At 50.1% G+C, this 26,647-nt stretch overlaps 8 protein-coding genes across 8 annotated transcripts; 5 read left to right on the top strand and 3 right to left on the bottom strand.

The window, feature by feature from the left end:
* Window positions 1–527: 527 nt before the first annotated feature.
* PFICI_07846 (uncharacterized protein) lies at window positions 528–1,487 on the top strand (the record flags this gene model as incomplete). Its single annotated transcript, XM_007836427.1, has 1 exon — window positions 528–1,487. One exon carries the CDS (start codon window positions 528–530, stop codon window positions 1,485–1,487), a length of 960 nt encoding a protein of 319 aa, XP_007834618.1.
* A 5,061-nt stretch (window positions 1,488–6,548) lies between these two features.
* Window positions 6,549–8,399, top strand: PFICI_07845 (uncharacterized protein; the record flags this gene model as incomplete). Its single annotated transcript, XM_007836426.1, has 1 exon — window positions 6,549–8,399. The coding sequence occupies one exon, from the start codon at window positions 6,549–6,551 to the stop codon at window positions 8,397–8,399; it is 1,851 nt and encodes a 616-aa protein (XP_007834617.1).
* Window positions 8,400–10,841: 2,442 nt separating this feature from the next.
* On the top strand, window positions 10,842–11,530 carry PFICI_07844 (uncharacterized protein; the record flags this gene model as incomplete). Its single annotated transcript, XM_007836425.1, has 2 exons — window positions 10,842–11,150; window positions 11,210–11,530. The coding sequence occupies 2 exons, from the start codon at window positions 10,842–10,844 to the stop codon at window positions 11,528–11,530; spliced, it is 630 nt and encodes a 209-aa protein (XP_007834616.1).
* An 837-nt stretch (window positions 11,531–12,367) lies between these two features.
* Window positions 12,368–14,236, bottom strand: PFICI_07843 (uncharacterized protein; the record flags this gene model as incomplete). Its single annotated transcript, XM_007836424.1, has 4 exons — window positions 12,368–12,647; window positions 12,703–13,229; window positions 13,284–14,126; window positions 14,222–14,236. 4 exons carry the CDS (start codon window positions 14,234–14,236, stop codon window positions 12,368–12,370), a joined length of 1,665 nt encoding a protein of 554 aa, XP_007834615.1.
* A 1,859-nt stretch (window positions 14,237–16,095) lies between these two features.
* On the top strand, window positions 16,096–17,175 carry PFICI_07842 (uncharacterized protein; the record flags this gene model as incomplete). Its single annotated transcript, XM_007836423.1, has 1 exon — window positions 16,096–17,175. The coding sequence occupies one exon, from the start codon at window positions 16,096–16,098 to the stop codon at window positions 17,173–17,175; it is 1,080 nt and encodes a 359-aa protein (XP_007834614.1).
* An 822-nt stretch (window positions 17,176–17,997) lies between these two features.
* PFICI_07841 (uncharacterized protein) lies at window positions 17,998–18,306 on the top strand (the record flags this gene model as incomplete). The annotated part of the gene is made up of 1 exon (XM_007836422.1): window positions 17,998–18,306. One exon carries the CDS (start codon window positions 17,998–18,000, stop codon window positions 18,304–18,306), a length of 309 nt encoding a protein of 102 aa, XP_007834613.1.
* Window positions 18,307–18,553: 247 nt separating this feature from the next.
* PFICI_07840 (uncharacterized protein) lies at window positions 18,554–22,775 on the bottom strand (the record flags this gene model as incomplete). Its single annotated transcript, XM_007836421.1, has 5 exons — window positions 18,554–21,039; window positions 21,092–22,021; window positions 22,074–22,386; window positions 22,438–22,482; window positions 22,593–22,775. The coding sequence occupies 5 exons, from the start codon at window positions 22,773–22,775 to the stop codon at window positions 18,554–18,556; spliced, it is 3,957 nt and encodes a 1,318-aa protein (XP_007834612.1).
* A 1,071-nt stretch (window positions 22,776–23,846) lies between these two features.
* Window positions 23,847–25,271, bottom strand: PFICI_07839 (Nuclear protein SNF4; the record flags this gene model as incomplete). Its single annotated transcript, XM_007836420.1, has 4 exons — window positions 23,847–24,508; window positions 24,566–24,715; window positions 24,779–24,902; window positions 25,080–25,271. 4 exons carry the CDS (start codon window positions 25,269–25,271, stop codon window positions 23,847–23,849), a joined length of 1,128 nt encoding a protein of 375 aa, XP_007834611.1.
* Window positions 25,272–26,647: the final 1,376 nt, after the last annotated feature.

The following is a 26,647-nucleotide window of genomic DNA, read 5'->3' as shown; positions in this document are numbered from 1 at the left end:
ACTTATTGTGCACTCATTATAGCATTAAATCGTGTTGTAAAGGTGTGGGAATCACTGCGAATTGCGGAGAGCACATGCCTGAGCCCATAATACTCTAACCTTGAAACGAATTTGCGTAGATGGGAGATCCATCCGGCTCCTTTGCATAGCATGCGACATTCGATCCTCGACGGACAAATCGGTCAGCATCATCATAAGCGGCATTGACAGCGTGACCATAACGCACAGGGAACTCGGCGCGGAATTGATTCCAATCCCGTTCTCTTACTATACTATACAAGACGAGCGGTTTTCACGTCGATAAGTTGAAGCCCAAATCCGTAGAGCTTGGAGACATAACATCATACATAGGTGTAATATTAAAGCAAACTTGACAGAATTGAGATTTTCTTGCAGTTTCTTACTGAATATTGTATAACGTCCAATTTGATTTTTTTTTTGCAACGATATCCTGAAGCGCCGTAGGAATACTGACACGTTTGTATTGGCTGTATAAAGTTTAATATAAAAGACAACTTTGCTCCACGATGTTTGGTGCCGCAAAGTTCAAGCCCGATCGAGACATTCCAGACCTACGTGGAAGGGTCATATTCATTACAGGAGGCAGTGACGGTCTCGGCAAGGAGTCCGCAAAGCAATTCGCCAGGTACGGCGCAACCGTCTACATTGGCGCGCGCAATCGCGAGAAAGCGAGCGCTGCCATTGCCGAGATCAAGGCTAGTCTTGGGTTGGCGGTGCATAGAAGCGAGGAGCAGACCGTTGCAAACATTCACTTTATTGAACTTGATCTGGCGTCGCTGGACTCCGTGGCCAAGGCGGCACAGTCATTCCGTGCCGCGAACAATCGTCTCGACATACTCATGAACAACGGCGGCATCATGGCCACACCCGAGGGTCTAACAAAGGACGGATACGAGATCCAGTTTGGGACAAACCATGTGGGACACGCACTCCTCACCAAGCTGTTGCTGCCAGTCCTCGAGGCAACGGCCACTATGAACGGCGGCGATGTCCGCATCGTCAATGTGACATCGATAGCACAGGAATGGTTCGGCCCTCCCAATGGCCTCTTACTCGAAGAGGCCAAGACGACCATGGGCGGCATCGGGCCCTGGCAGCGTTACGGCCACTCCAAGATCGCCAATGTCTACTTCACTAAGGGGCTGTCCAAGCGATACCCCGGGATCCGATCCGTCGCCGTGCACCCGGGTGGCACCAAGACGAGTCTATCCAAGGGAGTCGAGCCGACGCAGCCCGCACTTGTCCAGGCGTTCATGGACTTGATCAAGCGGTTCACCTTTGCCGACGTTGCCGAGGGTGCTTACAATCAGCTCTGGGCTAGTACGTCCCCGGAGGCAAAGTCGGGTCTGCTACATTACCCCGTCGCAAAGGAGCACATAGAGAGGACAATACTAAAGGACGAAGGGGTAGCGGATAAGCTTTGGGATTGGACGGAGAAAGAGCTGAGAAGGCTTGAGATTTTTTGAGAATGAGCAATGATATAACCATGCTGGGCAACATAAAAAGATATTTGCGAGGCATATCGGATGGGACATCTAAGAGAAACGATATCTTGTATAAGAGCTGGTGTAAAATCTGTAGTGATATTCTCTCCGTGTTTATGTTGGTAGATATTCCAAGGCTAATAATCGCTAGCAAAGCTATCCAAAACCTTCTGCGCTTTCTAATGCTGTATATGTTCCCTGCCATAAGAGCTACTCGATCGCTTTATTTTACCATTAGTGAGGTACACGAACTCTTTTCGGCACTCTTCATGAGGATTTTGAAGATATAGCATAAGCTAGCCAAATCCTCGTTGGCCACTTGCCCGTGAGTGACCTTGCTTTCCCACTCAAACTTTGAATTGACAACCTGAGAAAGATTGAAGAGAAACGAAACAATGCGGAAATTGAAAGAAACAAACAGCAAAGTGGACGAGAAGGGTCTGACGGAAAGCTAGTCATCTATGAGAAAGCCATCTTGGGTTGCGCGGAGGAGCACTTCAAGAGCCACACCAACGATGTGGGCCGATGGAACTGGTGGCAGATACGCAACGCCTTTTCTATCGCGGCATCTTTGGCGCACTTTGAATCTGATAATAATCCAGACTGGCCGCGAACTTTGTCGGCAGAGCAGTTCCGGAAGGTCCAGAAAACCACCCTCTTGTACGACCAATACCGGCAAAAAAAAAAAAAAAAACCTCTAGCCAAGACCGAAAGCGAGAGAGCTCTCGAACGTGAGAAACTATGGGATAATTATGATGGTGATGATCCCTTGCTTGCGGATTCCGGTACATGGTCGCAGATGTGTCATTGAGGAAAGCCAGTGGTCCTCGGCATAGTGTTTATGCTTCCGGAGCTCGGGGTTGAACAGCGCGAAGTGAAGACGCTGGGGGTTATCTCCGAGATTCAAGGTCGTGGAGATGAGGCTTGTACTTGGGGAATTCATGGGTCTAACTTTTGTTGAAAACAGGAAAAGACGGAGTAGATTCCTTGGAAGCTTCTAGGGCAGTTCAAATCAAGTCAACTCCACCTGATCTCCCGACCACATCATGGAAGAACATGAAATCGCGATCGTGACTGTGCTGCTGATAAACGGTTGAACAACATTGATTTACTCGCAGCAAATAGACCTCGCTCACGTCCGGAGCGAGCAACCATGGCTTCAATCCACTTCTACTGGGGAAGAGCAGCATAGTTGTCAATGGAGCAACGAAACACGTCACCCCGAGATGGCAAAACTGCTCCTTGACAATGGCGCGCAGATCATCTGATTCATCAACATCGCCAGCAAACCGATGCTGGGCCACACGTATCCATTTCTTCCATGGTCTGTGTATCGAAGTGTGGCAGCGGGTCCGGAGGAAATGGAGGTGCAAAAGTACTTGCTCCCAGAAGTCAAGACATGTTTTAGGACGTGAGAGGCTAACGACCAAGTCTTGCTCTTTTTTTTTCTTCTCTTTTGGGCTTCAGAGAACAACAGAGTTCGATCGCTAGAAAACAATCCATGCCTTGCGTTAAAACACAATCGCCCTTTTTGGTCAAACATTGCTTCGATGATCCACATTCTGATTTCATAGCATGCTGAGAATCAGGTACGGTCAGACTTTACTCTAATACGAACCATGGCAAGCTTGGCAAAGTGTGTTAGAATTAGCATGCCAAGTTCTTAGCCGGTCGTTCGTGCCAGGCCTGGCAGGCTCTGAACGCCGGTAGTTGATCGCACTCCACCAGAATATATCAAGCTCGAACACTAATTGACTCTGCGTGGGTACACTGTTGCAGAACATGGATAGGTGCTCAGGGCCCTTGTGCCTTGGTTGATCATTAGGACTTGTGATTGTCTCTACGCATATGATGTGTCCATCGTCTGCGTTTGCCAGTCTTGATCCATGGGTGTCATGCTGATGGATGGTTGAACTGGTCGGGGGGTTCACGGCATTGAAACAATCAAAGCTAGACGTGTCAGCCTCGGGGAACGGCACGCGAGTCGCGACGGGACCCCCGGCGTGTTGTCCCGCTAAAGGGCTTCGTTGGCGACATGGAACCTTTTGTGGTTGGGCCAATGATGGAGACGATCCCAGGGCGTTGGGATGTAGGAAATCTTATCAGATGGATTACCCTCCCAATCCCCCCGGACGAGCAGAGCTGTACTAAGTGGACACGTCTAGGGAGGAGAGTTGCATTTCACTGTTGTCTTCTTCAGCCCTGGAGACGGATCTCTTACGCGAGATTTGGTTTCTCAAAGGGTCATGGCCGGTCTCGGACCCCATCGGATTAGATGAGATTGATAAAATATCGGCAAGACACGGCGCGCTGATTAGATTGATAAGATTGGTATGTGATCTGTGCTCACTGCTGGATACGAGGGGCAAGGGGCCCTTTGCGATATGATTCAGAAATGAGGAGCCGTCCAAGCTCTTAACCCGGGCTGACCACCTGAAGGAATGGTTTGAGCACAAAAGGGGCAACAAATTGTTGACAAGGAGCTGACGAGATCCTGACCACTTCCTTAGAAATCCACCAGAGTCGTCGATTGAGGGCCCCGGATTCTAGACTCGTCGGACTGCAGCACATTCTAGCGTAGATGCATTGCGATGGAGCACAACTCAATCGCGGAAATGGCCTATCTCGTTGCGATGCCGCTGAGAACGAACCAGTTGACCCGGATTACAATAGAGGAGGACTGAAAGCTTGATTCGAAGGAGTTCGGATGAGAGCCGACTGCTACGGTGCAAGAGAAGACACTAAGAATCAAGCAGAGAAACCTGAATGGCAGCAGCTCCATGGCAGCAGTGCAGCTGGGAGGAGCTCCAATGTTTTCCCGTTTTCCGGTAGCGGCGCGGGGAACTTGGTCCGACAATGTGGAAATCCGTTCACACATGGTGCATGTGCTGGATGGTCGAATCATCATGTGTTGTTGAATGTGGAGCCTTCCACCGTTGGTTATCACGATGTCGATTGATCATTATTTTACTGCACGCGCACAGGGCATGTTGACTGTCTTCTTCGGCAACCCGCGATCCGCGGCCAGGCTGCTCTCTTGTGCCCATTCTTATCTCTTATTCCCGGAGGTTTTGGATGAGGAAGTGGTATGAATGCTGCATTTGTGGGCAGATTGATAGATTTACTGGGTTAGAGGAGAGAGAGAGAAGCCAGCAGGGCTGTTTGCTTTGACAAACCCCCCGACCATCATGATCGCGATTCGTAAAATACGCGGGCTGTGCAGGTTTGTGTGCCGTTCCGTACAAAAGTGTACAAATGGGTAATTATTACCCCAGACAGGCACTACGTAGACCCTAGCGGCGAACTCTCTAGGTCCGACGAGTCGTCGACGTATTCGGTTCGCTTGCGGGATCACTGGCCGAACCGAGCACTGTACCGAGGAAGAAGTCATTGTTTCGGGAGAATTGCGTTTCCCTACTGTCGTATACGGCGCCCTCGGAACAGCTGGATTGGCCAAGGGTAGGCGCATGATGCAGCATATGTAAGTATATCCTGAATGTCTTTTTCCGGGTAACATCCAGTTGGATGAAAGCCCTGGAGGGAGAGATCTGCCCTGCGACCTTGTGTCATATTGCTGCTTGTCAGGACCTAAAAAGGCCGGCAACAAAAGATACAACAAACACGCAGCCAGCAACGCGAGAGGCAGTGTATTTCAGCAGTGCGCGGCGTGTGTTTTGTACGTAGATACTAGTTCTTTAACCCTGCCGATAGTCTGGTGATTTATCAGGTAATTCGTCAGACACCAAGCAATTGTAAGTCTACCGTATGCAATTTTGATGCCCGGGACAGCTTGTCCTTTATGTTTGAAAAGGAAAGTGCCATAAGCGGCAAGGATTGGCCTTTGTGCTCTCCTTTTGCCCAGACTGACCGGGTCACGAGAGATACGTGCGTATGTACTCTGTAATTGTTGCCGGCCACACTCGTCATTAATTTTCGAAAGCAATGACAATTTTGAATTTGGAGGGGTTCGCACGCAATTATTGGGGTCTGGCTCGGCGAGGACCGGAGTACTCCCCCCCCAAGAAACCGCTTGCATGGCAAAAAAAAGATGATGAAAAAAAAAAGACAAAAAAGCGACCAACGCTAGAGTGTGTCAATCGCATTGGCTGGTGGGCGGAGTAGGGATCGCCGCAAAATTCTTTTCCTCTCTTCGCTCTTCTCCTTCTGCCCCAAGGGACCTGCCGACGGGCAAGACGGGGAAAGGAACCAGCGCCAACAGCCGCAAGTGCACGCTGAATGTTAGCTGGCCACTGGCTCGGGCTGGCTGTCGTCAAACCGACGCAGGGCTTTGCAGCGTGCGAAAAGGTTCTGGGCGCCTCCGCCAAGCGGCCACTCGACGGCATCGGAACCCAACCTGTACTAACTAACCCTTGCGACTTCCGCTGCATTCCCATCTGATTAGGGGGGCTCCGCGAGCGGTTCTCATAGCCGGTAAAGTAGGTACATATGGCAGTACTACGTGGGGACAGGGTGTCAAGGGTGCCACAAAAAAAAGCACCAAGGTTTATTGCGTACCTACCTACTGAGTAATACCCACATTCATCATCGCTGACCATCGCTTTACTTATCAGATCAAATCTGCCCGCCCACCAAAACCCTCCGTAACCCTCGGCCACTCTACTCGTCAATTCACCATTTTCTGTTTGACCACTGGTAATTTGGATCACAGCCTCCAGTGACCACACACAATTCCGACATATTCATCCAATTCAAGTACTCTCTTGGTACCTGCGACATCCAATTCGACGAAACCCCGAGTACTGTCAGCAGCCAATCTGGATTCTGCGGCTGTGTCAACCACCTAGAAGGAACACCACCTTATACCCAACATTGCCAAACCAGCCTCGGCTGTTGGGCCAATACCTCCTATAGAGTTTATACACTTCAAACACCAACAACTATATGAGAGAACTGTCATGAGGTCTGGCCAATAACGACGACAACTTAGTTCATCCGTCGACTCGCCACCTCAGTCTCTTCCCGTTCTTTCACCTTTTAACACCTACCATTCTCCCATCGCTTTACGCGACATAGAAGATCACAATGTCGACACGCATTGAGCAGATTCTCACCGACACGAGCCGCGACTGTGGCTCTTGCTCGCCCGGGACGCCCTCGATTGCTCCCTCTCTTACCTACTCCGAAGACTCTGAGGACCAAGATGAGCTGCCTCAACCAGAACCGCACAGAAGGCGCCGAGCCTCTACCAGGCTGATTTCTCAGAGTGCAGCAGACATTCAAAGAATCACTGGCGAGTCTACGACGGAGCTGATCAACAGATGTTGCGGCGGAGGCTGCTGCATGAAGCTGGGCCAGAAGAAGAAGGAAGGCTTGGAATATGAAAGCATTCCTCTTCCCGACAATGACGCCTTCCGGAGTCTTTGCCTTAAGATTGCGGAGATTCCCAAGGTGCTCAACAATGTTGCCGAGATGCCCCAGCAGACGGCTTTCTTGAAGCCCATACGCCGCACATCGGACCGTTTGCCGTCACCTACCGACTCGGCAATCTCGGTGAGCAGCCCGCGTGATGCTTCCGACGCGTCCGATCAACTCAGCAAGAGTCTGGCCAAGCTTGAGCTGGAAGACCTCGACACCACTATTCAGCCACCGTCATTTGTGCAGCCACACCCACCCTACCATGTCTTCCCGGCCAAGATTCACAACACTCGAGAGCTGACAAAGCTCGGCGCTGAGAAGAGAACTTACCATTTCGATCTCGACATTACGGACTACCCCACTGAGAATGGCCTTGACTTCAAGGTTGGTGGGGCCATCGGAGTCTCTGCACCCAATGACACTGAAGTTGTCGAAGAGATTCTCGATCTGCTCGGTGTGCCGCGGTACCTCCGCGACAAGCCAGTCCTCCTGCAGACAACGAGTGGTCGATGGCCTACCGTCTGGGGCGATGAGCAAGCCCGTGAACTCGTCACCACCCGCAGAGCCTTGCTCACTTGGTGCTCTGATATCCAGTCATACCCACCTACCAAGCAGCTCCTTAGAGTGTTGGCTGAATATGCCAACGATCCCAATGAGAAGAAGCTTCTCATGTTCCTTTGTGCAGGCGAAGGTCAAGGTGTATTCTGCGATTTCCGCACGGGCCCTCACGTGTCGCTGTCCCAGATTCTTCATGCATTCCCCTCTTCTAAGCCGCCGTTGGATCTCTTGCTTTCGGTCCTGCCGCCTTTGATGCCGCGCTTCTATTCGCTGTCCAATGACCCCCATGAGAACTTTGAGGTCCGCGACGGCAAGCAGCACCGCCTCATTGAGATTGCTGTCACTGTTCACGAGTCTGCAGATTGGCGCAAGGGACAACGGACAGGAATTGGCTCTGGCTTCTTTGAGCGTCAGTCTCGCAAGTACACTGCAATGCAGGCAGCTGGTGAGCCTGCTCCACAAATCTATATCCCCATGTTCAAGGGATTGATGGCAAACCCATTGGCCAAGCAATTCGTGTCCGATGGCCCAATGCTGCTCATTGGCGCCGGTGTTGGCATTGCCCCATTCCGAGGCTTTGTTCAGCGCAGACTGAAGAATGCAAACTGTGCCAACAAGGTGTGGGTGCTCCAGGGTATCCGTGACTCCTTGGTCGATGAAATCTACCAGGGTGAATGGGGAGTTCACGAAAGCGACGTCAAGCGCATTGTCGAGAGTCGCCGTGGCGAAGGTAGATATGTGCAGGAAGAGGTTACCAACCAGGCTGATTTAGTCTGGTACGTCATCAACTCAGTGGATGGCCGAGTCTTTGTCTGCGGAAGCTCCAAGGGCATGGGCGAAGGTGTTGAAGAAGCACTTGTCGACGTGGCAATGAAGAAGGGCAACCTGGGACGACCCGAGGCACAGAAGTTCTGGGACCTCAAGAAAGAGGTTGGCCAGTACATTGCAGAGGCATGGTAGATCTCGGGCAGCGCATTGCTCTGAAGTTTCTTGTTTTGAGATGGGAAGGACAATACCACAAACCTACGGTGCTGTTGAGCTTTCGCGCTCACGCACCGAATCCTTTTCCACATGCATAATCACAAGCGAGCGGTTCCTTTTTTTTCCAAGGCTCGGCAGTGACAGTTTTGTGTTTTCTTGATTTAGCAACAACAAAAAAGAATGGTCCTAGAATATTTGGCGTTTCGCGCAAGCTGGGTATCGGGGATCTTGGGTCGTCTTTGCTGCATCGTATGCATCAATGCTGGTTTCATAGAGAAGAAAATACAAAAGTTCCGGCTCCTTCAGCAAGCTCTGAATCGATTGTGATGGCAAAGTCTGCTGCCTGCTGGGTGTGTATATTCTGCTATGATTGATAGACACAAGAAAAAAGAGAAACAGTACTCATATAGAAGCGAGGTCGTGGCACTGCCTGCCTAATATAAAGCTAAAGCTACCTATTCGGCGATTCCAAACCGACAACTCCTCACTTTATGACCGCCTCGGACATAAGGTAGCGGTCTTCGGGCTCGGCGGTCGGTCGGCCGGCGGACTTGACTTGCTGACGCCGGCTCAGTGTTTTCTTCTACTTCAGTAATGCTTCGCCTCAATGTCTACGCACGCCTTTCTCAACTACTGCCTACAGCCTGCCTCCTTTGTTCAATCCCGTCGTTGCAGTTCTAACGTTGGGGAGCTGTAGTGAGGTGATTCAATGGGCAGGTTGCGGATTTCGGGTCGGTGCTATGGCCGTGCTTACGCCTGACTCGTATGCTATCGTAGCGGTGATATTTGAGGAAAGGAAGGAGAAGCACAAGGTCGCTGTGCTTCGGAAACTGCAAGAAATTACAATCTCTGCTCCTTGTAAAACTTATCCATGTGCTTCAACTGCTCCCATTTGAGATAAGATTGTGGGTTTTCGAAGCAATCATATCTGCTGGGCACTGAACGCCAGAACATGGCACGGCTCGTACTGCTTCTAACGCCAGTGGACTACAGACATCCACTGTGTAACAACTTTTTGAGTGTCTGCCTATGACAACAGTCACTCTGATACTATATCATTTATCAACGTGTTTACTGTGTTGGGGGTTTCCATGTCGATAGGACTGCTCAATGCCAAGACACGAAGAGGCCTTCTTGTTGGCATCGTCAAAAGGGTATGCTCCAAGTGCCATGGGCCCGTCCATAGAAATGTCTATAAGCTACGAAAGTATTCTCACAGCTTCCTTAACAATGATAACCCTTGACCTGTCAAGCCTGTGGAAAACAAGCCTCCGATCGTCGGGTTGAGGTCGCAAAAGTGTCCCGTCCCGGGGTGGAGGGGCAAGAGGATTAAGGTTTGACACTCCGCATGGCACCCCTGACAGGAATGACGGCATTTGGTGTAAGGGGACTTTTTTTCGATTGATTCGAGAAAGAGTAAGGATTATCAGATCTGGTAGATACGTAGTGTGTGTGAGGCGAATCTCATGTATCCTTTCGCAAAGCCAAGATTTTCCATCGTCCCGACAAGCTACCGAGCAGAACTTTCAGCGAAGAGAGACGAGATTGACCTTGACCGCCAACAAGAGCACAAGTCGCCCGGTAGTTCGGATATATCATAAATGTTATATCCGTATGTAACCCAATGAAAGACCTGACAATCACGCATATAGCGGAAAAAGAAAATCGACCGAAAAGGCCCCACGTGGGATTTTCTTCAACGGGCCCAAGTCGTTTCGTTCTGCTTGCGTGCTTTGACGCATTGATTAGCCACGATTACCTCAGCCGTCTCTGGGACAGCCCCAGAAAAGGACGATGCCAGACCCAGATTGCGACGGAGGGGTCCAAGGGGTCCACCAGGAACACCACTACGCAGTAGATACCACGGGCTTTTTGCTTACAGAAGCCTTATGAAAGCATGCTTACCACACATTCAACGGATATACACGCCTCTAGTGGAGCTCAACTATGGGGCATTGATGGACTCTCATTCGACCGACCGCCCGACCCTGCTTCTACTTGAAAGGTATCGTATAAACGTCCCATCGATCGATAGGCCCGAGGTTCGATGCTATTCCACGAATCCATTTTCCCTTGCCCTTGTCGTGTCATGTTTCCCGCCGGCTTGTACAGAATAGTGTAGTCTAGGTGTACAGAACTCGACCTGGAACCCCTCCGAAAACCCCTCGTTGGAACAGAAAGCCCCCACCAAGAGGACCCATATTGCGCGTTGCTGTAGTGTTATATCGTCAGTCCCATTGTTGCAGTACAGCTATATAGCCCACGATGTTTCGCCCGCAAGTCTGGAGACCGCTCTCCTCTGCATTCATCAAACAATCTCTCAGACCGATACCTCGTCAAACGACACCTTTCTTGTCTACAACAATCTCGAATCGCATCTCCCAAGCTACTACTACTCCCTTCTACACACCCAAAGCAACCATGTCTTCCTCCTCCGTCGTCTCGGCCAACTCGGTCATTGAGCTGATCAAGAACCGCCGCTCCAACTACGTCCTGTCCAAGAACCTGGGCGACGTCTCCAAGGAGCGCATCTCCGAGATTGTCAAGGAGGCCACCCTGCACGTGCCCTCGTCGTTCAACGCCCAGCCCGTCCGCGTCGTCGTCCTCTTTGGCGCCGAGCACGAGAAGCTCTGGGACATTACCGGCGACATCCTGAAGGCCATTGTCCCCGAGGAGAACTGGAAGCCCACTGGCGACAAGATTGCCCTGTTCAAGGGCGCCGCTGGTTCGGTAGGTTTTAACAACTCTCGTCATCTTTTCCTATTTGATACTAATTCGATCTTTTCCAGATCCTGTTCTTTGAGGACTCCGAGACAGTCAAGAAGCAGCAATCCGCCTTCCCCATTTACGCCGACAAGTTCCCCCTGTGGGCCACCCAGGCCGACGCCATGCTGCAGCACACCCTCTGGGTCGCCCTCGAGGCCGAGGGCCTCGGCGCCAACCTGCAGCACTACAACCCCATCATCGACGAAAAGGTCGCCGCCCAGTGGAGCATCCCCGCCGACTGGAAGCTCAATGCCCAGCTCGTCTTTGGCGGCAAGGAGAATGACAAGCCTGGCGAGAAGTCGTTCATCCCCATTGACGAGCGCGTCAAGGTCTTTGGTGCCTAAAGAGTGTCGTCTTCGTCGCCTTTTGGGAGAAAAAGGATAAATGCGTAAAATGAGAAAAAAAGAAAATAATCAAGTAGAAACTGCTCTTGAAGCAATTTTTGTATTTGCATGGGAACCGGAGTTTAGCGGTCTTACCGATACCTGAAAGAAATAGAAAGAGAAGAGTGGTTTTTAGAATAGACCTATACTCACAGACGTGTTGAAGAATCTAGAGAATTTCATACCATACAAACCGAAGCAACGATTCAATTGTGTGAGTAGTCAAAAGTATTCACAAGTCTATACATAATATGTATATGCATGCTTGCAACTAAATTAAACGATTGCCAATAGGCTTTCTCCAATGTACTACAATACGTATATACTCCAAGAATGATGGCCAATCATTATTCAGCCAGTCAGCACTTACTTTTCTTTGCGGCTTCATGTCAAACGGGCTGCATGAGTGATCTTTTTTTTTTTTTTTTTTTTTTTCCTCCTTTTTTCATGTAAAATACGGGGCAAAATTGTCAATTTGAGCGTCCAAAGGAGGATCATCTTCAGATCGCATTACCAACGCAGTATATACAACTTGCCGCCGAGCGCCTATCTTATAGTAGCCAATTCGTCACCCTTCTCAATAAGTCAACGCAATGCATGCTCCGATATGTCCCACCTTTAACGCCGAGACTCATGTGCTATAGCATATCCAAATAATGATACCGGTTGCGATGATTTCCCTCCCAAGCGTTATATCCCTTGCTAAAACGGGACATGCTTGAGTAGGACTAAGTGGTTGGCCCAAATTCGCATTAGACCAAGATATGTATCCAAGATCTTCTCCGTCTCGGTAGCAACTCATTCCTCTTCTATGATTGGAGGCGGAAGTGGGTGGCCGTTTTCGACAATGACTTGTTCGTCGATCCGGAGATCCGTCTGATTGTATTCCAAACGCTTATATGTTGTGATTCGGCCAACATTCATGTCGAGATCGAAAAAGCGCACTCGTCGAATATAGTCTCCGTAACCACCGTAACCACCAAAGCCTGTACCACCGCCATAGCACATCCAAAGTCGAGGCTTTTGTTCCTCTTCGACCTCGTCTGTTGACAACATGCAATATTCGTTTGCATGGTCGCTAAAATCTCGTAAGCATTTGTCCGTGGGAGAGGGCTCCAATCACTACTACTTACTGTCCACAGCTGACCATGACGACGCCCTGCTCGACCAGGGCGTCACGGAAGCCCGAGTTATACATTGGAGCCGTCACACCTTCTCTCCAAGCGCCAAAGAAGAACGATTCTGTTTCTCGATACTCTGGCAGTGGGATATGGATAAAGGCAATGTCCATGTGGATGTGGGTATATTGCTTGTGGTTCTTCTTCAGACCCGCCGATGTTTGCCGGAACCATTCAATCTGGTTCTCCTTGACCCAGTCGTAGCCTTGCCACTGCCTCTCGTCGGGCGAGTACGAGTGTGAGTCCAAAAGATAGATCGTGAGGGCTGAATGTGTCGATTGGCCGCGTGCCAGCACTTCAATGTAGTAGTTACCAACACCATCGATATCGTCTGGGCCGGCTCGGGAGAGCGAATAGGGAAGTTGCTCAATGATTGCCATTTGGCTTGCTCTCGACATGCTCTTCTCGTCATCATGATTGCCAAAAATGGATACGTAGGGGATCTTGTACTTGATGAGCAGCTGCGCATATTTGAAAATGGCCTAGACGAGTCAGCGATAATCTGGCATGACGGATATCTTGGTTAGACTGCCTACCGTCTGGGCATCAGGGGCCGTATCTCCATTGACCTGGTCGCCACTGAGGACAACCAGGTCTGGCTTCTCCTCTTCAATAAGCCGCGCAACAAAGTCCAAAGTCCGTGGATCTGCCTCACACTTGCCCCCATGGTATTCGTCTGGCACCGCTTCGCGACAGTGACCAACACCAGTGCTGAGGTGAATATCTGCCAATTGCATGATTTTGAACTTTCCATTGTCTTTGACTCGGGGCTGCGGCTTGAAAGGTGCTGGCTGGGAGCCACGGCGGATCGTGACGTGCGCAGCAGGTATATTGGGGTTTGTATCCAACAACATGGGCGTTCCGACAATATGCCAGCCGTCCCGCGCCTCGACAGCATCGTCTCCAAATAACAGATCCACAGCAGTAACGGCCTGCTTGGAGTCGCTTGCGTGTACTTTGGCTGACCGCAAGACCCATAGGCCCGAGCCTCGTGATTCCCATGGCTGATCCGCCTGGCCTTTGGCTCCCTCGGAAGGATCCAATCGGCCGACCATGACGTCCATGACCACCTTGTCGTCGGGTGTCAGATCCTCCTCCTTCAGCCTCCTTACGTTTAGGTATGCGCTCGAGACCCAGCCTCTTCCGAGGTAAAGATCTTTCTCGATGCGGTGCCATTGCTCCGGGTCCAATTTACAAGATGTAAAAAGACTGACACTCGAACATTTTGTGATTTTAAGATCTGTGATGACAAGCCCCGGATGGTGCTGGGGCATGTACTCGTGTATGGCATTTGGTATGAAGCGAAAGTTGCGATCGAGGAAGAAGACGACGAGGAATGTGAAGAAGGCCGCAGCACTTAGCTGGGTGATGGCTCGAACCTGCAGCCGTGGTATGGTATGAGCAAGAGTTCCAAACGTAGGCGAATAGATGCAGAAAGGGCGAGTAGTAGTAGTAGTAGTAGTAGACAACTCACAATACGCCGTGTCATGTTGCTCAAGCTCCCTCTTTGTCTTCTGCTAGCTTCCTTATTAGGGGGGCAGAGCAGGACAGAGCAGTATCAACAGCAACGTCGAGCTACAGCAACCAAGCTGGCCCTGGTCTTTGGCGAGGCAAGGGGCAAGTGTCGGGGGCGTTTCCAGAGCAAAGCGCAATGCGGCATCTTTGCCCAGTTTCCTTGTTGTACAAGATCCCGTGCTTGAGGGGATGAATGGATGACCGCAGTTCCTTGTTTTATAGAGGATACTGTGGAGGGTGATGCTGCTCGAGTGTTGCGAAAAAGGGTCGTCGAACCCGTCTGTCGATCGATCAACGCTGGAACTCTTTTCTGCTGGCGTGCGTAATTGCGCTGGCACGGGGGCGGCGGCGCTGATCTGGGGTAATGTAGCTCGTAGGTAGCGCAGATATCGCGTTCGGCGCGCCAAGACGGCGTTAAATTTAGTGCAGTTCCGACAGGGGTGCTTGGGGTAATTGGTGGCTTTCCTTAACTTTTGGTACCTGTCTCGCCTTTTCCCAAGGTTCTCCAAATGGTCGTCTTCTTATCGATAAGAAATGCGAATTGATGTCAAGATCCCAGAGTTTCGGGTTCAAATTCATTCCTTGCTTCTTCCACAGCAAAAAATCCGAATGGGTTTAATTTTGCCCGGATTGCAATCTCCAGGACTTCTGTTGTTGACATACCTGACTTGAATACGGTTTCCGCAAGAGAGTGTGAATCATGGTTCAGTTATAACGTGCTGCAACACCAGATTGTCGCATTTGGGTGCAGCTCATTTTGTCTCTCTACTTCTATTCGATCGATTGGCATCTTCATCATCATCATCATCGTGGGACCTGATTGGTTGTCATCGCGGTAATTTTGATATTACAACAGCTTCAAAACACCATCCGGCAACAAATTTTGAGCGACAAGCGTCGCATTTCATTGTCGATGTGGCTGGGAATATCCCGTACGTCAGCTCTCATTCACAGTCATCTGTCCTGTGACGAACCTGCAACCATTATACATTGATCCGAACCCCCTTCTGCTCGGCCAAGGAGTCTGTATAAACCCAGGCAATATTGGGATTTGGCCGACCAAAATGTCCCGGTTACGCTGGGGCTCGGTGCTGAGCCGCTTGAGCTCGACGCTGGCTAAAGAATCTCCGACTTTGGTGTCCCAAGAATCTCAAGCAGCTACTCGATTGCCGCAACCCAAAGGTACGTAGATTCTTATGACCATGGTAATTTGTCAGTATTTGGTTCATTAACAATTCTGACTTCAAATTAGTTCGGAAAGTACGTTACAAGAAAGGAGCTGCCTCATACATATGTATTCTCCCAGTTGCAAGAGCAGCTCGGAAAGCCAACACTCAAGGCAGATTATCTAGCAAAGTAGCTGCCTCATTTTTCCGTGTTCTCCCAATTGCAAAAGCAGCTCGGAAAGTCGACACACAAGGCGTATCATCTAGCAAAGTAGCTACCGGAAAAGTAGCTGCCTCATACTTCCCTATCAATCTTCCTGTTGCAAAAGAAGCTCAGAAAATCGACACTGAAGGCAGTGATTTTGTCGTTCCCAAAGCAGAAATAGTCACTCCAGATCCCACCAGCGTTTCTGCTCCCAAGACAAGTTCCCTGGTTAAACCAACGTTGCCCGTATCCTCAGATTTCGAAAGACACCGTCCTGTTCTTGTAGGTGAAAAAGAGTCTTCCTTCAGATCTATTCTTTGATTGGGTGCTGACCACACACACACACACAAGATTCCTCCAGCAATTTGTGACCAAATTGTCGCCAATCTCAATCTTGACATTACTGTGCCGTGGGAAGTGCTGGGGGAAATGCATTCAGATGGACCGTTCAACATTTTGTACATGGCTCCGCATAAGGAATCTCAACTCAGTCGCTACCTTGCACGAGCGATTCACGGCGCCAACCTGAGCAAGCCCAAAGCGCTTACAGCAGCTCTTAAAGATCACACATTCACCCAGTCATACAGATTTGGTAACCCTGCCAACAATAATTTTGCAGCTTTTAAATCCTTAGGAACCGCCGCAAGAGAAAAGGCCGTCAATTGGGCCAAGAATCGCCGAGCAAAGGTCACCACCCATTTCGCTAGTCCGTTCAGTGCTCTTCCTTGTTTGCGGGATTTGCTCGAGTACAATCATGGCCAGTACTTTTTCGACGTGGATATCCATGGCAACTACACGAAAACTCCACCCAGGCATTGGCAAACCCTGACTGCGCCGCTCTTCAACCACGCTGTCCATGCTATGCTCGGGGAACCCGCCACGACAATGAACACCATACTACTTGCAGCTATAGTCAGACCAAAGGGCCATATAGTTTTCTTGTTGCCGAACTCAGAAGGGCTGGAGCATGTTATTCGCCAGATTCTGGACCATGGTCTGCCGCTGCGGTTGTTGTCAGCCAAAGAAGTCGACCTTGAGCCAAGCCTGCATGGCGGTCGACACCAGACAGTCGAAATACACTCGAGACTCACATCGCATTCAAAGCAAAAATTGACGAATATATATGATTCTTTTTGGCGTGAGCGAATGATGCATTCCTCAGCCGCCGACGCACAAATCACGATTGCAAGAAGCGCAGCTATGAAAGATTGGGGCAGCCATTTTATTGCCACATTCCGCCGTCTGCCAAATGCAGGACCTGCAGACAGCACCGTTGGACTGCTTAATCTGTATGAGACACTCTACGGTTTCCCACAAAAAGATAGCCATGAGCGTCCGGTGAGTGATCAAGATGTCGACGATGCAAAAGATCAAGACGACGACGACGATGGGGCACTACGAACCGCTCTTGAACGGACACAATCTTTCACTGCAGCCTCTGACCCGTCCTCGATTGATGTTGACGCGCTCAAAGGCGAGATTGCCAGGTTAGAGAATGTCATATCGAAGATGCAAACGAAAATGGCCAAGACTCCAGAGTGAACTGGCTAAACAGAACACCGGCCCTTCGCAGGAGCCTCGCGACAGCCAGGCTTTGTAAGCGCCATGCTTATTGCACCGCAGAAAATGCAGGTGCCGAGATTTATATCTTTACGGCATATTGAACCCGGCGTGGCATTATATTTGAGAAGAAGAAAAAACGAAGAAGAAAAAACATGGCGCGTTTGCGAGATAATATCTGTAGATACTTTGGATTCATCTGCGTAGCCCATCATCCGGCGAGCATCCTTCTTTTTCAAAACGATCGCAGATAATTGTCATCAAGATAGGCAAATCCAAATGACAATTATTTCGTTTTCACCTTCTGGATTATTAAACAAATTATTCCCTTCTTGCAAAAATGTGCTATATTTCAAGAAATGTCCCTTTTCAGGCTGAACAAGACCGACTCTTACCTACTGATGGCTTTCACGCGGCCAATCAAGCAAGCGAAGATCTGATCACTCATGACTGCATTCCTTGGCATACAAGTAATCAAGTTTAAATGTACGTTGGGCAAGCATAGCCACAACCACGGTGACCAACACAACACATCCTGTCGTCTGCGTATGTACTGGTGGGCACGAAAGAAAACAGTATGACACATGGCTCAGCCACTCGCTACCAACGCCCGCCCTGCACATCTGGACATTGGAGAGGTTAACGGGGCGATTCTTAAAATGACATGCGCTGAATGGTACAAAACGTTCAAGAATAACCAACTCGTACATCTTGGACATTGAGGTTACTTGTCCAATGCAACAAGCCAGTACCATAAACTTCATTGTCATGATTCTATACACAAAACCGACCCAGACACTGATGATGTCTGCTTTCAGCACCCCAACCACCAAAGACGCCAATACCAAAGGTCAAGAGCCTCGGCAGAATACCACTGCTGATCTCAATGACACCAAAGGTCCAGCAGGAGGTACGAGGGAACAACTGTCCAAACGTCAAAGGCTCAAAAGTTTCTTCAAGTCGCCGGCAGTCGAAAGCTACGAAAAGAACGTGTCCCGGGAGCGCAAAGACTGGGGTACCGGCAACCAATTCGGGGGAGGTCCCTATCGCCCTCTCTCCACGACACCGGGGGCAGCAGATTATTATGCTGCAAAGGGCGCGAGTGGTCGATGAGAGGGCTCACAGGCAGGCCAGCATACCAACCTTCCTTTTCCAGACTGTTGGACGTCTTTTTCAAGATCGTGGATCCATTGATAGTTAACTGGTTGCATTATTGTACGGAGTGTCCTGTAACAAAAGGACGTATTCTAAATGATAAAATCAAACATGAAACTTAATTTTATAAATTGACTGCCTTGTTGTTGTGGTTCCAAAACTCTATCTGTGGATCGCACTTCCCCTTTCTTGATATGTACCATGCTCAATGCTCATTCATAACACCTGGAACACCCAAAAGTCTTTCAGCAGCAATCCATAGCTCTGATTGGGCTTTGGAGATATTGCACTGTCTTGTCCTCGCCTGCGTGTCGTCAAGATATTTGCTGATGTAGTTTTCATATACCTCGGGACTGTCGACGCCATCGCTTCCACCACCGATGCAGTCTTTTTCGTGATGGTGGCAAGTTGAACTTGTGCCTGGCCTCTCCGCATGTGTAGAGCAGTGCGAGCTCTGCGACAGTCCTCGGCGTGGGTTGCCGTGACTGCAAATACTCGACCTGGCTCCAACACTATTCGCCGTGTCGTCGATATCCCCTTTGAGGCCCTTGAATTTGGCCGAAAATCTCTCGAAAACGGCGAGTCTCTTTTCTGCTTCCAAAGCACGGTCTTTCCACATCTGGCACTCCCGTCTGGACCGCCGCAACTGTTGACTGAGAACACCTACATCAGTTCCATACATAGCATCGAGATCTCTCCGCAAACCATGAATATGTTCGTTTCGCACATTCAGCTGGCTATGGAGTATCCGAATCTGATGATGTAGGATGCTGCTTGTGTCGCTGTTAGATCTGCGCAGTTGCCTTGCAGCATGTGAACCACCGTCGTTTCCATTCTCAACGACGTTACCACGCCCAAACGCCTCGGGCGAATGAACGGTCATGTTAGAGCGTCTTCTCCTCGGTAAGCCATCTTGGGGCGCAGCCATAGCATTAGGAGATAGAACACGAGCAGGCTGAACCTGTAGTTGCGGGACTCTCGACGGGGTTGCTGGGAATTCCTCATCTGCATCTTTAGATGTGGAGATCTCCACTTCAGGAATGGTAGTTGGTTTGGAGGGACTTGGAAATTCAACGTACTTGGCCAAGGCGGGAGTTGACCTCAATCCTTGACTCAAGCGGCTGATTGAGGCACGAAAACGGGCCGGTGTGCTCTTGACCCTCTTCAAGCCTTGATTTGACAGAGAGAAGCTGGGAGTTTCTAGAGATTTTGTGCTATCTGAATGGATTGTCGTCTTTGCAGCCGGCTTCTGATTTTGAGTCTCTGTATCAGCTGACACAAAGCTATGCGATCCTCTAAGAGTACTTCGCTGTTGACTTGGGCTTGATTCCTGAGATACACTGTCAAACCGTGCCGCAATCGCCTTGACAGTTCCATTGACTGGCTTGGACGCGGATCGCCGGGAAGATGAAGCGGAAGCTGTGACGTTTAGTAGAGACGGTGCATCACCTTTGGTCGAGTGCGAAGACTCTGCAAGGCCATCTTCTGGGGGCATTTTGTCAACTCCAGTGGGCCACCTTGGCGCTGTACAATCTTGTTCGCTTTGTTCTCTACCTCTTCTCTTCATCAATAGTTGGCGTTTCCAGTCAGGAGTCAGTGAACTAGAAGGATCTTCACGTGCCCTTGACTCCCCAGACTCACGAGTCAGACTTTGTCTTGACCCCCGTGCCATACGCTTGCTTTTGATTTCCGCTGGAGAAGACGTCGGACTATCTCTAACCAGCTCTTTCCATCTGGTGGTGGGACTGGAATCTCTAGCTGGATTGGTTTGTTGCTCGTTGGTATGTTGTGTGCGCGAGTTTTCAGCTGGTGGTAGAAATTCCGCCTTGTATAATGGCGGTGTTCTCAAAGGGTTCACCGCGGAAGGCATATAGCTTGGCCATTTGGTTCTTCCAAATGATGGTTCTGGAGAGCCATTCGATGATATTGCTTCCGCTTGAGTGTTTTCGTGGGAACGGGTTGAGATGTTCCTATGTTGGATGGATCTTGACTCCACATTCTCCTGGCCTTTCAAGCGGTGCATCCCTAACGGGGAAGGGGAAACACCGCCGCGCGAGCTGCTTTCATCAAACGCGACCACGCGTACGGACTTGGATTCTTGCATGGGAAGTTTTTGAGCGCGAAGAAGTGGTGTATGACCTGCCGTTGAGTCATCCATGTGTGAGGGGTACTGCTCTTTGATATGAGTTTCAGGCACTGAAGTGCTCGGAGTATGTCTTCTTATGGTGCCCAGAGACATTGAGCTCTCGGTCAGCATGTTTTCCGTAATTCTTCTAGTATCCACTTTCAGTTCTGTGTACTCCAAGTCGTGCTTCGTAGATTGCTGAGTTGGCGGTCGAAGAGTCGATGGCACGGGTAGACTGCCGCGTGATGAATCGGCCGGTTGGCTCGGAGATTTGTATGAAGCACTCAAAGATCCACCCATGGTGTCGGCAGTATTCTCCTGCTGATTCTCGCTTTTTGGCTTGTTGGAAGCTTGGTCAAGAGTGCCCTCCTGCTTGCTCTGCGATTGGGTCTCAGGCTGTTCAGGTATAGGTGCCTCTTCCATAGTAGGGGAAAGGGGACTCATGGGATGGCCACCAGATAATTGACGGAAAGAAACCGAGCTGGGTGGGCGAGACCTACGGCGCTTCAGTTGCAGCTTGTCATCTTGGCCGCTATCACCAAAGTGAGTTTCCGAGATTCCCAAACCTATGTTTTGATGAGTAATTGACACTAGATATTAAAGTTCCCGTGAACTTACCTGAGTAAGACGTCGAATGTGCAGCTGGAGGAGTGCTCATCCGCCTGGGAGCCTGTGATTTAGATCTTTGTGACAAAGACCTTTCCATTTCCCCTTTTGGCAACCCATCTGATTTTACATGGCTCGGCTCGTCGGTTTGACTCTGTGTCTCTCTCAATGCGCCGTTAGTGTCCGCAGTGTTAGTCGTCGCCTGCTCTCTCTTGTGGGCTTTAAGATTGGCCAAGTGCCGCACTACGTCTCTCCAATGCACAAGCATCATCTCCGTGATGTCATTTGCCACGATGATCCTGTCGACAGCCAACATTCCCGGCTTTTCCTTCCTCATTACTTTCAGTTTTCGATGCTTGCCAAGCTTGGATTGGGTTATGGGCAGAATAACGAGGCCTGAGACAGGGTCTGCAAGCTTCATACTGTACGAACTCAATAAGTCGCCAACAAGTAGTGGTCCAAATATGATTGCCAGAGCGTTGTATCCCATCAGGTCAGATGTGGGTAACGGTTGGCCATACTCATCTTCCCTGGGGGCATTTTCAGCGGTGCGACCAACCAGGCATAGGAGCCCGAATACGGCGCAGATCAGCTCGCGTTGATATTGTGATCTGACCGTGCAAATGGCCAAGGCAATCAGTCTTGCGCGCAACTTGGTCTCTTTTGTCCTGTTTGCTTCGACAGTATTGTGAAGCTGGCTATGAACGGCGACCAAAGCATCAAACAGGGCGAGAGATCCAAGTATACCACCAGGAAGCCCAGACAAGAGACGCTTGAATGTAGATGCAACATCGTGCACTCCACAGTTGAGATGAGAAGGAAGACTCGGGCAATGAGTTGTGGTCCGTACCTCCTCACCATCGATACCTGCACAGTAGTAATCGTAAAGCGCATTGACAACACGTACCGAGCCGGGGACCCTGAAGATGCCACTTGTTTGAGCTGTCATGGTCAGTCAACAGTGGAACAGTAAGATATTTCTTGTGATACAGACCATGTTGCACGAGGTATTGCGCTGTTGCGCGCAGGCAAGTTGGCAAGATCAGGGAGCCATAAGCATACTCCTGGGGCAAGTAGAACATGCTCTTCCCACAGAGGCGGACTAGGTCGCGTAGGTTCTCATTCTTGAGCCCTTCTTTGCGCTGATGCTGCACGAAATTTACGGCCAGATCGCTGATGGTTCTTCGGTGCCGCAAGATCTGATTCGGCATATCGATCAAAGGTCGCTCGGGATGCGTCGTTGATCCTTGGTGCAAAACCCTTGACATCCAGCTGCTTTTCCGATTGGGAAGTGACTGGCTCGTGTTCTCCTATAGATGGTTAGTGTTGAGGTTGAGACCAGTCTCAAAGATACTAACGCTTTTCAAGGGAAAGTCTCCCGGGACGAGTGATCGTATGCCATACTGCCAAGTTCACGTCAACGCTGCCCAGGTTTCACTGACATGGGTTTTTGCATAGGATTGTACGAAACCTTTTCTGCCAGACGATTATACTCGGTAACGAACGGCCTCACATCATTCACCTCCTCTTCCTTAGAGATGAAGTCGATATTTGCACTAGACGAACTCCATGTGTTGCTCAATCGCAACCGGCGCTGCCGTTGTTTGTGAGATGAGTCTGGGTCTGTCTCTATGATGTCGTTTGCTGAAGATGGGTGCTCGACTGGGTGGTCCTTGGACTTTTCAAGCTGTGCCATTGCGCTGTTGTTTGGAGCGGGAGAAGAATTTCGAGACGAGAGAAGATCATCACTGACGGCCGGCCCTTTTCCTTTTGAGGAAGTCGAATCATACTTGTAAGGCTGCATGAGGTGGACGAGGCCAAGAACGTCTTCTCATAGAAGTAGGCAGAAGAGATGGAACACGCTGGTGTCTAGTGGAATCTTAGAATATTATCCGTGTTGCTGAATGAGACCTTGTATGCAAAGATTCAGCCTGGGACGGGAGGCGGAACAGGGACAGGAACAGGAACAGGAACTAGCATTTGTCAAGACACTCAGTTGCACCTTCCACCATGTGTCAGAGTGAGCAACAAAGTGGGATAAAAATGGCGGCCTTTGTCTGTCTCGCAGTCCATGTCTCAAGATTCAAGGTTAGGCACTTACAACCTGCCTTGCATACATTAGATGGATGCATTTCGATCGTGCTGCAACTTCCGTCACTCGACATATATATTTGTTTTGAGTTCAGCTCGCCGTCTTCGTTCATGAGACTGGGACATTTTTTTCCCCTTGATGCACGCAATCGTCCCATGTCCTTGAGACTCACATCGCGCGCCATGCATGCCCTAAGATGTAAAGCGATCTGACGCATGTATATGTGTAGATGCACCTCGCCGCACATTTGCAGCGGATTATTCCTTATGGTATTGTAAAGTTTTTCAAGAGGGGAACTGACCTGATTGTCACCACGTGAAAGAATCTGTGTGGTTTGATGCCAGCCAGCTGCAAAGAATTTTCAAACTTGATGTGCTATAAGTGTTGATTCGGCTGCGCCGGCCCTTGCATTATATACGACGTGTGATAGATTGATAGTCTTTATGTTGATTGAACCGTCTGAAACTCCTGGAAACCCCACTGCCATCTCCCATCTGCAGAAGGCTACAATGCCACCAAAGGAAAATGTAACGGGCAGGCCTCTATAAGCTGATGGGTGCAGAAACCATCATGTGCATGTGAATCCCCCAAGAGCTTGCCTTTCCTGACCCGACCGAGTATATGACGCCGTACACCTTGCAATGCCATCCATATTGCCCTTTTGTGTAGAGATCTTCACGAGGAGAAGTAATCAACATCCTCGCCATAGAATAACACGTACTTGAGAATGTCTGACAGGGAAATGATGCCTCTCAGCTGTTGCCGGTCGTCAATGACCACAAGCCTGTGCACGCGTGATTGGCGTAGGGTCTGGAATATTGCATCGAGCCGGTCATCCTCGGTACATGTATATATACCTTGGAAGTCTTCGGGTCGCTTGCACAAGGCTTCGCCTATCGGAGATTTGAGCTCATCATATGCGCCGCCTTTGATGCAAGGAATAACATCCACCGCCTCGAAAACATTGAGTACGGTATTATTCTTATCAACCACGGGCACTGCCGAGATGTTCTGGACGACCATGAGGTTGATGACGTCGAGGACCGAGTCGGACATCTGGCATGTCGCAAGATTCTTGTACGTTCCTAATTGAATCTCGCGAACCGATTTCTTGAGAAGTGATGTGTACTGCTCCGTGTTGACTGCAATGAACTTGAGGATGCGGTATTGAGTGATGACACTGACGACCGTCTCTCTACCGGTTTCATCATCAATATCCACCAAGGGTATCCTCCGGGCACGGCTTTTAAGCATGCGACTACACGCCTCGTATAATGGACGGGATGGATGCACCGACACTGTCTCAAGTGTCTGGACGCCAATCGCCTTTTCGATGTCTGTGCCATTTCGTCAGCAGTGTTCCCATGCGTCCGGCTCTCCGTGTCGATTTATACCTCGAAGACTGCTCAGGCGGAATTTCTCGACGTTATCGATTTCATTCGGAAACTGGCAGTAATATTGAATCACGTTCATGTAATCCGTGCTAGTAAGGAGACCAGCGAACCTCGAGGTATGCGAATCCCACAGTGGTGCCGAGACGATGCCTGTGTCGCGCAAACGAGGTTAGTTTGGCTGGCAGGAACCGAGGCGATAGAGTGACTCGGTACCATTCTGTATGAGGATGTTCAAGCTCTTCTTGATTAAGAGATCATTGTCCAAGACAATGAGGCGAAAGGACAGCGGCAAGACATCGTAGCTTGTTCTTCTTTGGAGGAACTCGCGGAGACCTTTCTGCAGACAAAGTCAGTTTTCGCGCATGCTTCAAAGCCTGAATGTCACACAGTTCATGCAAAGTCAACAGGCCCGCATGGAAATGTAGCAAAAGTAGCTCGAGAAATTTTGCACCACGGCAATCATGTCGAAGCTGAAGGGCTTCGCACAAGGAGCAGTAGAAGCAGCAGCACGCACCAGGCCTTGTAGTTGTTCCTCGTCAATTGGGCTCATTGGAGTCGGTTCGGATACGGATGGAATGCGCGGTTTCGGTTTCGGCCTGAGGTAAGAGCTGGGTGCTACAAAGGGGAGCGCATGACCAGGACGTATGTTCGAGTTCGTGGCGGGGAGCCTGGAGGGTGCCCCGTCATTAGGTTCGACCTCGTCCATGGCTGGGCTTCAGCTGGATCGGAGCTTTTGGGGGGTCTGAGGTGACGCGCCGGCGCGGAGCGATTGGGGGTGTGAGAGTGCCAGGCAAGGTTTGGCACTTGTCTTCCCATCCAGTTCTGCCTAGCTGGGATGGACACTGCAATGCAGACGGCGACACGAAGCACCCAGCTTGGACTGGCGTGCTTGTGAGAAGTCGAAAATGAGTATTTCCCCAGAATCGAGTTTGGCAATGGAGGGTCAATCGAAGCTGGCCGGCTCTGGGACGTTGGATGATAATCTGGGGGAGGGAGGGCCCTCTTTGGAGGGGTAGTGGGTGATAAGGAGCTTGCAGTTGACTGGGCCCCGTCGTTCTGAGCCAAAGAAATTCGGGCGGTTTCCCCTGGTTCAACAATGGAGAGAAAACGAAACGCCTGGACCAGCGAGTGGTGAGAGCTCTTGTTGCTTGGCCTGTTCAGATGCCCACCTACAAAATTGTCGGAGCATCTCAAAGCTAGATGACCTCCCTTCTTCAACATTGAGCAACATTACGGGGAAAACTTGCTTGAGCTGAGTACAACACAAGGGATGCACACACTCTCGAAACATCTGGCGCTGCCTACTGGCAAAGTGGGTGTTGACCGCACAGGACAGATGGCCATCTCGTAAACTTTATGGTTAACAATGGTTGCTCTCTACACCCTTGGACGGCAATGCTCGTAATGCCACACAATCTTCAGCGCAACATATTTGGCCAGGTCTTTCGTGATTCTCCTTGTCCAGCCTCTGCCTTTTTTTTTTCTTCCCCTCGGCGATGGACGTATAGCCTCAACCAAGCATTAGTTTTCAGAAAGGCCAGAGGAAGAAGAGGTCGATGTGCCAGGATTGATTGGATGAGGCTGCTAGTTACGGCCGGTTGATGAGCAGGTTCGAACCTGGTTCTCGTTACTAGGCATTGAATGCATATCCGGGGTTCATAACATTGTATAGTGATACCTAGACTTTTACTTTTGACCTCGGGCGCAATGGGCACCGGAGACCCCAAGCAACGGACGGGCTCCTCGCGTCATCTGACGGCTGCGTTGTGGATGGCACACGACCCGTGGAGGCAAATCTACCGGATCGATCATGAGGCGGTACAGCAAGGTGGGAACACCCAAGCCTGCCAGGGTTATACCTGGTCATGGCGCCCAGGTAGTGATTACATTATTTGCATATTGCCGAGTCTAGAATGTTGTTTTCGAGCTTCATGATGAGTGAGTGTGTGCTCATTACTGAATGCCACAAGTCTGGCTGGGGCTGGAAGCGGCGTAAATACGATGCAATGTAGAACAAGTATACTCTATACTCGTGACGCGTGCACGATATGCGGTAGGTAGCCTGCAACCCCCCAAAAACAT

This window comes from Pestalotiopsis fici (assembly GCF_000516985.1).
Source record: "Pestalotiopsis fici W106-1 unplaced genomic scaffold PFICI_Scf_5, whole genome shotgun sequence".
Lineage (NCBI taxonomy): Eukaryota > Fungi > Ascomycota > Sordariomycetes > Amphisphaeriales > Sporocadaceae > Pestalotiopsis > Pestalotiopsis fici.
This window is presented reverse-complemented; position numbering and strand designations above follow the sequence as displayed.